This window comes from Mandrillus leucophaeus, unplaced genomic scaffold (genome assembly GCF_000951045.1).
Source record: "Mandrillus leucophaeus isolate KB7577 unplaced genomic scaffold, Mleu.le_1.0 Scaffold404, whole genome shotgun sequence".
NCBI classification, from domain to species: domain Eukaryota; kingdom Metazoa; phylum Chordata; class Mammalia; order Primates; family Cercopithecidae; genus Mandrillus; species Mandrillus leucophaeus.
In genome coordinates, this window is record NW_012104299.1 from 947,506 (window position 1) to 959,450 (window position 11,945).

The 11,945-nt window shown below is 35.5% G+C and overlaps 1 protein-coding gene across 2 annotated transcripts in view; it reads left to right on the forward strand.

Annotated features, from left to right (window-relative positions):
* The window catches only part of CEP112 (centrosomal protein 112kDa), a 587,957-nt gene that overhangs the window by 145,500 nt on the left and 430,512 nt on the right, over positions 1-11,945 (forward strand). For both annotated transcript variants that reach the window (XM_011992146.1, XM_011992147.1), the window contains 4 exons: positions 5,942-6,096; positions 6,710-6,839; positions 7,559-7,651; positions 8,396-8,455. In XM_011992146.1, the coding sequence (XP_011847536.1) occupies positions 5,942-6,096; positions 6,710-6,839; positions 7,559-7,651; positions 8,396-8,455 (438 nt within the window). The remainder of the gene's footprint in view (positions 1-5,941; positions 6,097-6,709; positions 6,840-7,558; positions 7,652-8,395; positions 8,456-11,945) is intronic.

The window sequence follows — 11,945 nt, forward strand, 5'->3', positions numbered from 1 at the left end:
AGAATACAATAGTGCCTTGGTATATGCAGGTGATTGGTTCCAGGACCCCTGTGTATACCAAAATTGGCACATATTCAAGTCTTGCAATCGGCATTTCTCTGGTTAATGCTATGCGGTTTATACATCTTGGCTATAGTGAATAATTTTGCATGGAAGTACAAATATTTCTTTGACTGACTTCAGTTCTTTTGGATAAATAAACAGAAGTGTGATTGCCAGATCATTTGATAGTTCTAGTTTTAAATATTTGAGGAACCTCCATACTGTTTTCCATAATGGTTATACCATTTTTCAATCTCACTGACAGTGCACAAAGGTACCAGCTTCTCCACATCTTCACCAACAGTTGTTGTTTTCTGTTGGAACCTGCAGGTTTGTCAACAGGTGGAGACAAATAAGGATGGGCAAGTAGCATAGTCACAGAGGTACTCACTTGTCGGTACTTACAATACATGCATATCCTCAAAAAGTCTGGCCAGTAGTGCAAACCACAGCATTTAATAGGGCAATAAACACGAATCACGTCCTCTCATAGTTCTGCTCCTTGTGAATAGGTACAGTCCACGGGTTACCTATTTTAGTCACAAATCTCTTCCTTTCAGATCTGGTAATTTTTTTCATCATTTTAATAATTCCTTAATTAAAATTTCTAGTTAAGGCTGGGCATGGTGGCACATGCTTATAATCCTAGCACTTTGGGAGGCCTAGATGGGCAGATCACTTGAGGTAAGGAGTTCAAGATCAGCCTAGCCAACATGCCGAAACCCCATCTCTGCTAAAAAAAAAAAAAAAAATTTCAAGTTCCCTTAATCACTGTTACTTTGTTCAGTGATGTACAGATAGCTGAGGTCACAATATTGCTTCAATGTCTATCATTTTCTAATCTGATTTGTTGGATATCTTTCTCTTTCATCTCTTTTTTTCTTTCTCTCATAAAAACAGTTTTATGCTTTTATCTGAGCATTTTTTCTCTCATCTCCACTGTATTTAATTATTCACATTGTAGAAAGAGGGCTGTCTGGTTTTTCTGGCTGACAGAAACCTTTTTTCTTTAGGCAAAGTCTGTGGATTTATTTATTTGTGTAATTCATCCCCCTTTGCCTTGGTTTATTTCTTTAGCAATTTGATATTTTCTAAAATTTTATGATGTTCACATTTATTTTGGATTCATATAAAGAAAAAAGAAATAGATTTCCAGAAATTATTTTAAATATAGAAGGGAATATCTTTACCTTTATGTTGAATTTCTTGTATTTTATCTCTATTTTTTATAAAATATATGAAAAACATTTTGACATATTCTATATTGGATAGATTTTTGTTATTTCCTCATTGTAACCCAGTTATAACCATATAAAATGCTAATATTTTCTGTAATATGGCCAGAAACCACTCCAGTTTTGAATATGGAAGGGACATTTTGACATTTTAGCAATTATCCTGTTTTTATTTTTTAAGAATACAATAGTGCCTTGGTATATGCAGGTGATTGGTTCCAGGACCCCTGTGTATACCAAAATTGGCACATATTCAAGTCTTGCAATCGGCATTGTGGAGTCTGGGTACAGGAAAAGCGGACCCTTCATGTGAGTGGGTTTCACATCCTGTGAATATTGTATTTTTGATCACCATTTAGTTGAAAAAATAATCTGTGTATAAGTGGAACCACACAGTTCAAACCCGTGTTGTTCAAGGTCAGTTGTTTTGATAATTGGCAAATGTTTATTGGATACCTACTACAAGCTAAGCAGTGTGCTAGAAAGAAACAGAAGATCTAGTGCAAATAAAGCGATGTCTTGGCTGTCTTGAGCTTATACTTTATTGTGGAAAACAAACAACAAAGAAAGAAAAAGCAGAAGAAAGGGTAAGAGGTCGGAGAAATATAGGCAGTAGAGATCTGGTTATTTAGGTAAAGTGGCTATGGAAAGATTCCTTCACAAGATGACATTTAGGTGGAGAACTGAAAGAAGTGAGAAAGTGAGCTATGCAGGCCCGTGGAGGAAGATGCTTTAGGCAGAAAGAACAGTAAATGAAAAGGCTTTGAGGCTAGCTTGATGACTTTGAGAAACAGCATGGAGGCCCGTATGGCTGGAGTATAGTAAATGAGAGGGTGGGAGGTAGGAGATGAAATCAGAGGCCATGATAGTTGCTTCTTATTCTGAGTGATAAGAGAAGCCATTGGAGGGTTTTGCAAAAGAGTGACATGTCTGATTAATGCTTTAAAAGGATAATTTCCTTGAAGTTTAATAATTTTACCTATGTCTTGGCATTCTTCATTCTATGTGACTTTTACAGTTTACCCTTTCTATTTGTATATTATTTTCATGTATAGTTTTCTTGTAATATGTCATTTAGTACATTTTCTTTTTCTACCATTTCTGTTCTTTAGGTACACCAACTAGGTAAATGCTGGATCTCCATTTTGTTTTTTTCTATGTTGGTTGTTTGCTCTTATAATTTTTACTTGCTTATAATGTCATTTCTTTCCCTTAATCTCATCCATAGATTGCTTTGTGCAAAAATGGTTTGCATAGTTTTTTCATTCAGCATAATCTTTCTTGCTTCTTTTTCGTGCCAGATTATGTTGAAAGAAGCTGCAGTTAGAACGTATACATCTGTTATTATTGAACCAGTTGTGTTATTTGCATGCCACTTAGTTTGTATAAGTGTTTTCTGATGACATTTTCTAGGATTTCCAGCCATGAGACTTCTTCCTCTGGACTATTCCTGTAATTATATTTGTTCTTCACTCAATTTTGTGGGATGTCTCATATATTTTGAGTCAGGAGAATACATGCCTTATATGTTTTACAATTTCAATATATGGGGCACCTGCATGTCTATTTCTATTTTCTGTTTTTTCCTCTGATTTTATTTCTTGGTATGCCTGTTATTTTGTGATTATTTGCCAAACATTATGCACAGAAATATTAAAGGCTCTGGATGCTGTTATCTTCTTCCAGAGAGGCTCTTCTGTCTCTTCTGAGAGGCAGCTGGTGTAGAGACAGATCACTGGATCCATTCAGGGACTGAATTGACTCAAGGCTGAGTTGCAGTCTCTGTAATCTTTGGTATGCTTTTGACTAACTTTCGCTCCTAGTGGTAGTCCTCAACACAGGTCTCAACTGAAAGCCTGTGATATTATTAATACTAGGAGCTCTTCTCCTTGGACAATCTATTTTACTTCTAAGTACAGTGATACTGCAGAAAACTCTAGTGTGCTTTTCTGAGTTTTTTTTTTTCCACTTGGTTTCTTGGCTTCCTGCCCTGTAAATGCTAAGAATTTGACAAATTCGGCCAGGCGCAGTGGCTCATGCCTGTAGTGCCAGCACTTTGGGAGGCCAAAGTGGGCAGATCATTTGAGGTCAGTAGTTCAAAACCAGCCTTGCCAACATGGTGAAACCCTACCTCTACTAAAAATACGAAAATTAGCCAAGTGTGGTGATGTACACCTGTAATTCCAACTCCTCAGGTGGCTGAGGCAGGAGAATCACTTGAACCTGGGAGGTGGAGGTTGCAGTGAGCCGAGATCCAGCCTGGACAGAGCACGACTCCGTCTCCAAAAAGAAAAAGACAAAGAAAAAGAAAAAGAATTTGACAGATTCTCTTGAGGAGTAAACTGCTGGTGTGGTGCCCACTTCTCTGTGCATTGCTTTTCTGAGAGACCTTAGTTCCTCAAGTCCTGACTGCCTCAGCCACCATCTGCCCTTGTTTCCTTGCCCCATCCTCATCTTCTACCATTGGAAAATACTTCTAGTGTAAAAGCACCTCACAGGATGATGCCTCATCTCTATGAGGTTTCCAAGCTGCCTTAGAAGTTCTCAAGTGCTTTCGTACTAATTAAATCTTTCACTGGCCATGGTGGCACATGCCTGTAATCCTAGCACTTTGGGAGACCAAAATCGCGTGAGGCCGGGGTTTGAGACCAGCCTGGCTAACATAGCAAGACCCCATCACTACCAAAAAAGATACAAAAATTAGACAGGTGTGGTGGCATGTACCTGTAGTCCCAGCTGCTCAGAAGGCTGAGGTGGGAGGATCACCTGAGCCTGGGAGGTTGAGGCAGTAGTGAGCCAAGATCACACTATTGTATACCAGTCTAGGTGACAGAATGAGACCCTGTCTCAAAAAAAGAAAAGTCTGTCTGGGTTTTTCAGTTGTTACTATTGAAGTATGATCCGCTGCAAGCTACTCTTTTATAGCCAACTTACAACTTGTTACAAACCCTGTAATATCCTCTTACAGGGTTTATTAGGATGGAATTTGCATTTCTATTTCTATTTCTAGTTCATCTTGTCTGTTTTTGGTTTCTAAGAGAAGAAGGAATACAAATCATCTTTATTCCGCCATCTAAAACTGGAAAGCAAAGTATATGTTCTTTGTTTCTTCCAGTTAATGAATAGGCAGGACACAAAGGGTGTTTAGAATATATATTAGAAAATTGAAACTATTTTCTGAAAGGAGCTCCTAAAGCAGAGGGATAATGAAGAGACAAAGTGAAAAAGATGCATGAAGAAGAAATCGGAACTTCTGATGTTTGTCAGTTTGGAATTGTATGCATTTAAAGAATTTAATCTATAAACCACACTTTTAAGTTAGATAAGTCATTTACCTAGATTGGAAGCTGTTACACCAAAATTTAACTTGTATACCTATTTGGTTTTGTAATGAAGAAAGGATGAAATGAAGAAAGGATGTCAGGGTTGTAATATTATTTAATTCTGAAACTGCATCTTTAAAATGGTTGTCTTAGAACAAGTGTAACACAATAATTGAGTGCAACATCATACTAACCTGTTGCTATTACTCAAACTTATTAGAAGTTTAATTTTAAAACTGAAAATTAATTGTCCCTTCATCTAATGCTTGCTTACCCTAATTTTAGATAAAGTATCTAAAAGATGGTAAATACCTTTATCCACGTTTTAAATTGCAGTTCTACATAGGGGGAAATTCTAAATAGATATTAAATAATAGAGAAATGATTTAGTTGCGTGATAATCTTAATACTGTGGAAGAGTGGAGAAGTGCATTTTATAAAATGGCAAAGATGTTAAAAAATGAATAAAAATCTTGTGCACTAACACTACAACTAATTAAATGTTCCTATACACTTAAAAATATTTGTATCACTTATGTTAGCACCCTTGTGCTACAATTTTGGGGTTACGAATTTCCTTTAAAAATACTATTACATTACTTTTATAATTATAACACATTTCAAAAACTAAAATGAAAAGCAAAGAACACTGGTAAGTAGTCAGCTAGTGGGCGTACGTATAAAGAAGCGTAGAGACTGAAACCTTCCTGAGGATAGGAACTTTGTCTTATTTACTGCTATGTATCTACATTCCTTTTTTTTTTTTTTTTTTTTTTGAGACGGAGTCTCGCTCTGTCACCCAGGCTGGAGCTGGAGTGCAGTGGCGCGATCTCGGCTCACTGCAAGCTCCGCCTCCCAGGTTCACGCCATTCTCCTGCCTCAGCCTCCTGAGTAGCTGGGACTACAGGTGCCCGCCACCACACCCGGCTAATTTTTTGTATTTTTAGTGGAGACGGGGTTTCACCGTGTTAGCCAGGATGGTCTCGATCTCCTGACCTTGTGATCCGCCCACCTTGGCCTCCCAAAGTGCTGGGATTACAGGCGTGAGCCACCACACCCAGCCTATCTACATTTTTGAATATTACCAGCCTCAGTAAATATTCATTAAATGAACAAAAGGCTAAAAGTGTATAACTATGATGTTCTTATTTTTGTGGTAGTAAGCATTATTTCTTTAAAGACTTGGTTAATTTCAAGGTTGATTTAATGTTTACTACCATGGTTTATGATCCATTTGTTTTATTTATTCTTATAGATGATACATTTTCCTCAAGCTTCTTACTGATACAAAAGTATTACAGCTGAGTGAGAGACTTTCTTAACCGTGACATGTTCTTTTAGAACCACATGATCAAAGAACTGGAGGCCCGTGTCCAGCAGCTGACGGGAGAAGCAGAGAACAGTAATTTACAGAGGCAGAAATTACTTCAAGAAAAAGCGGAGCTTGAAAGATGTTACCAGATAACGTGTAGTGAATTACAAGAAGTAAAGGCAAGGTATTGTCTGAAATCAGATATCTATCAGGTGTAGCTATAAAGTGCTGATATTAACTGTGTAAGTTATCTGCCAAAATTAATTACACCTTGTGCGTTTAGCCATGGGAAGTTCCTAAACTAAATACTGCTCTTTGCTGTTTGTTTGTTTGTTTATTTATTTAGAGACAGGGTCTCTGTCTGTCACCCAGACTGGGGTGCAGTGGTGTGATCATGGCTCACTGTATCTCAAACTCGGGCTCACGCAATTCTCTCTCCTGATCCTCCCAAGTAGCCAGGACTGCAGGCATGCACCACCGTGCCTGCCTAATTGTTCTGTTTTTATTTTTATTTATGTAAAGACAGGGTCTCACTCTGTTGCCCAGGCTGGTCTCAAAGTCTTTTTCTGAAGTGATCCTCTTGCCTTGGCCTCCTGAAGTGCTGAAATTTCAGGCATGAGTCACTGTACCTAACCTGTTTTTAACATAAGCAGAATGTTTAGAAGCAGTTGACAAAACGATGGATACTTATTTAATATATTGAACGGAAATGTATTTGGATTTAGCTGGTTAAAAACATTCATTTTAGAGATTGGTTTTAAATACATTGGAAGTCTATTTTATTCTCTTGTTTTTAGGCGTAACACACTGCATAAAGAGAAGGACCATCTTGTAAATGATTATGAGCAAAACATGAAACTGTTACAAACCAAATACGATGCTGATGTAAACCTTCTAAAACAAGAACATGCTGTTTCAGCTTCTAAGGTATTATTTATGTTGGTAGATAATCCACGTGAAGTATTTATTCTCTCAGCCTAGAGCCATAGATAGCCAAGTAGAAATTATTTGGCATTTGAAATTAGTCCGTCTTTCACTTTATTCTTAAATTAACAGGAACTTCAGGAATTTTTATTGGTATTTAAAATGTTTAAAATTCTAAATGTCTACTATATAGCACAACACAAATGTTTAATAAACTGAATTCTGCTATAAGCTAATCATTTTAAGTGCCGAAGTTTTAAAAGGAGGAAACAAATAAATTCCATTGCTTAGTTGTATGAATAATACATTTTATAGAGTAATTATATGCGTTATTATTATTTTGAAATCTTGGTTCTGCTTTAGTTTTATAATTAACATTTTGAAGTTTTCTGTAAAGCTATTATTTTTATGTCAGTGTTACATTTCCATAACATTAAATATTATGTAGCATTTAATTTCTGTTTTTACTTTAAAATATTTTATTTTTATATCAGCATTACATTTTCATAATATTAAATACCCTGCTGCATTTAATTTATACTTTTACTTTAAAAGATTAATTTTTCTAGTATCTTTTAAAAACATTTTTCATTCAGATTTCTAGATAATTTTAATTCTGAACTTTCAGAGGTAAAAAAAAAAGGGACATTTTTTCAATCAGAAGGTGTAATATGGTACAAAAATCAATATTCTGCTTTTTATTCTTCTTAAAATCCTTCTAGGCATCTAGTATGATTGAAGAATTAGAACAGAATGTCTGTCAATTAAAACAGCAGTTACAGGAATCAGAACTTCAAAGAAAGCAACAACTAAGGGTGAGTCTTGTATTCCTACACAGAAGAACAATGGTGAAACACAGTTTTCTTGATTTAGATGTATAGTTGAGAGTCAATTAAAAAATAAAACTCAGAAATGCAGGTCGTCTTTTCTGATTCTTTTATCGCATTGTATAATTTTACATTTTATTTATCTTAATAGAGATTGATGCTAATGAGATGTAGAGAATAAAGTACAATATTTGAATTGGAATGATCTCTTTTGAGATTAGTTTTAAAAATAAATTTTATTTAAATGTATTATTATTTTAGAATAATTTCCTTTTAAATTACCTGCCAATCTTCATAATTTCTCTCTTTCTTTCCCTCTTTCTTCTCGCCTCTCTCTCTCCCTCTGTCTCTCTCTTTTGCACCTTTTAGATCTTTTCTCTAGTGATCAGAAAATACCAAGGACTGTTATATGATGTAACTTCAAATTTATCATTTCTGTATTTATTGACTTAGTCATTTTTAAAGTAATCTCTTAATCTTAAGGGTCAGAAAGATTTTCTTATACTGTAAAACAAGTACTTCTGAGAATAGTAATATCTTCAGATGACTAAGATTTTATGCCTTGTAGTATAAAGCTACTCAAATTTCTGCCTGTAGGGCTTACTCAATAATATACAAAACTCTGAACTAAAGTTTGACATTAAGTAGATTGACTGATTTCATTAGGTTGCTAATTTTATTGACTCTAGTATAATTTAAAGTATAGTAAATATAAACATTTATCATTCACAGGATCAAGAAAATAAGTTTCAAATGGAGAAAAGTCATTTAAAACACACCTATGAAAAAAAGGTAATATGATTTATGGGAAGCTATAAAATATTTAAAATAGCAAATGAGGCATTAAGGCGGACTGATTTTTATAAAACCATACATTCTCACCTTTAAAGAATAACTTGTTTCTTTGTCTTTTTTTTTTTTTTTTTCATCACCCATCCTTTCCATGATTTCTCTGCAACAGGACCCAGGATACTGCCTTCTTTTTTTTTTTTTTTTTTTTATACAGAGCCTTGCTCTGTCACCCAGGCTGGAGCAGTGGTGCAATCTCGGCTCAGTGTAGCTTCTGCCTCCCGGGTTCAAGGGATTCTCATGCCTCAGCCTCTTGAGGAGCTGGGACTACAGGTGTGCACCACCATGCCTGGCCAATTTTTGCGTTTTTAGTGGAGAGGGAGTTTCACCATTTTGGCCAGGTTGGTCTCAAATTCCTGGCCTCAAGTGATCCGCCCGTCTCAGCCTCCCAGAGTGCTGGGATTACAGGCATGAGCCGCCACACCCGGCCAAGAATAATTTGTTTCTAAGTTAATTTCAGCTAACCAGTAATTAAATTTTGCTTATTTATTTTTCCTGTTTATATAATAAACAACTGCTTCAGTTCAATTTTTAGTTATATCAACATTAAAACACTGCTTGCATGTTACATTTAATGAGTGAAGAGTACAGTTGGCCCTTCATATCCATGGATTTCACATCCGTGGATTTAATCAACCATGGATCAAAAATATTCAGGAAAAAAAATTACACAAAGGTTCAAAAACCATAACTTGGATTAGCCGAGTGTTAAGTACTATGTTGAATTCATGTGAATGAACTGATGTGTAAGCATTAGTTATTATGAGATGACTTAAAGTATATAGGAGGATGTGTGTAGGTTATATGCAAATACTACACCATTTTATAAAAGGGACTTGAGCATCCGTGGATTTTGGTATCCTCAGGGGACCCTGGCACCAATTCCCCATGGATGCTGGGGGACAACTATATTATTATCTTAACCTCTCATAATAACATGTTGAAATTATATTTTCTTTCTACCAGTTTAAAAATATACAATTGATGGGATGTATTTGGTATTCCGTTGTGTCATACGTGCAACAAGAACTTTAAACATTTAACAAAGGAACCTAAAACAATGAAAGTACTGACTACTACTTGAAAAAGATTAGCAATTGTTCCTTGTTTATAGTACTATTTCAACTGATGTATGTGGATATCCCTCCTGTAATAACTAGGGGGTTATTGACACACTTAATACCTTAGGCAGTAAAGTGCCGAGTTTTATAGATTTATTTTTAAAATTTTTGTGTGAATTTGACAGGTACTAGCACAGTTTTTTTACATGGATATATTGCATAAGCATGAAGTCTGGACTTTTAGTGTAACCATTTCCCAAATAATGGACCCATTAGGTAATTTCTCATCCCTCGCCCCCTCCTAGCCTCCCACCCTTCCAAATCTTCGGTGTCTGTCATTCCACAGTCTCCACAATCTATGTTCGTGTGTACCCATTATATAGCTTCCACTTACAAATAAGAACATGTAGCATTTGACTTTCCCTTTCTGAGTTGTTTCATTTAAGATAATGTACATGCAAATGGTGTGTGTGTGTGTGTGGTCTATATATATCTATATGTGTGCGCGTGTGTGTGTGTGTGTGTGTGTGTGTGTGTGTGTGTGTGCATGCCACGTTTTCTTTATCCAGTCATCCATTTATCGACAGTTGATTCCATAGTTTGCTATTGTGAATAATGCTGTGAGAAACCTATGAGTACTGATCTTTTCCTTTGGGTAGATACCCAGAAGTGGAATTGCTGGATCAGATGGTGGTTTTATTTCTAGTTCTCTGAGAAGTCTCCATACTGTTTTCCTTGGAGGTTATACTAATTTACATCCCTGCTAGCAGAGTGTTAGTGTTTCTTTTCTCTGCATCCTCACCAACATCTGTTATTTTTTGACTTGTTAATAATAGCCATTCTGACTAGAATAAGATGGTATCTCATTGTGGTTTTAATATGCATTTCTCTAATGTTTAGTGATGTTAAAGTATTTTTTCATAGGCCTGTTGGCCTTTTGTATGTCTTTTTTGAAAAAGGTCTACTCATGTCCTTTGCCTTCTTTATAATCGGTTATTAATTATTATTATTTTTATTTTGTTGCTGCTGCTGTTGTTTGTTCCTTGTAAATTCTGGATATCAGTCCCTGGGCCAGGTGCATAGTTTGCAAATATGTTCTCCTATTCTGCAGGTTGTCTTTTCACTCTATTGATTATTTACTTTGCTTTCTAGAAGCTTTTTTAAAAATTAAGTCCCATTTGTCTGTTTTTGTTGCTTGTGCTTTCGAGGTCTTAGTCATGAATTCTTTGATTAGACCAATATCCAGAAGAGTTTTCCTAGGTTTCTTCTAGTATTTGTAAGGTTTCAAGTCCTACATTTAATTCTTTGATCCATCTTGAGTTGATTTTTATATATGGTGAGAGATAGGGATTCAATTTCATTCTTTTGCATATGGCAATTCAATTTACTGACCACCATTTATTGAAAAGGGTGTGCTTCCCCCAGTGTATGTTTTTGTTGACTTTGTCAAAGATCATTTGGCTGTAGTTATGTGGTGGTGTTTCTGGGTTCTGTATTCTGTATTACCTAACAGAATACAGATCTATTTTTATGCCAGTTCCACACTGTTTGGTTACTATAACCTTGTAGTGTAAGTTGAGGTGAAATAATGTTATGCTTCCAGTGCTGTTCTTTTTGCTTTGGATTGCTTTGGCTAATCTGGCTCTTTTTTAATGCTATATGAATTTGAGGATTGTTTTTTCTAAGTCTGAGAAAAATGATATTGATATTTTTGTAGGGATTGCATTGAATCTTAGATTGCTTTGTGCAGTATGGTCATTTTAACAATATTAATTCTTCAAATCCGTGAGCATGAGATGTTTTTCCATTTGTTTGTGTCATCTACAACTTCTTTCTTCAGTGTTTTGTAGTTTTGCCTCCTTTTACCTCCTTGGTTAAATATATTCTTAGTTTTTTTTTTAATAACTTTTGTAAATGGGATTGCTTCTTGATTTGGTTCTCAGCTTGTTTTTGATACTTAGAAATGCTACTGGTTTTTATACATTGATTTTGTATCCTAAAATTTACAGAATTCGGCTATAAAATCTAAGAGGTTTTTTTGGAGGGGAGAAATCTTTAGGGTTTTTTTTAGGTATAAGATCATATTATCAATAACTGATATAATTTGACTTCCTCTTTTTCTATTTGGATGGCTTTTATTTCTTTTTCTTGCTGGATTGCTCTGGCTAGGACTTCTAGCTCTATGTTGAATAGGCATGGTGAAAGTGAGCATCCTTGTCTTATTCCAGTTCTTATTGGGATTGCTTTCAACTTTTCCCTGTTTAGCGTGATGTTGTCTGTGGGTTTGCCACACAGATCCTTTATTATTTTGAAGTGTATTCTTTCTATGCCTAATTTGTTGAGGGTTTTTATCATTAGGGTATGGTCAATTT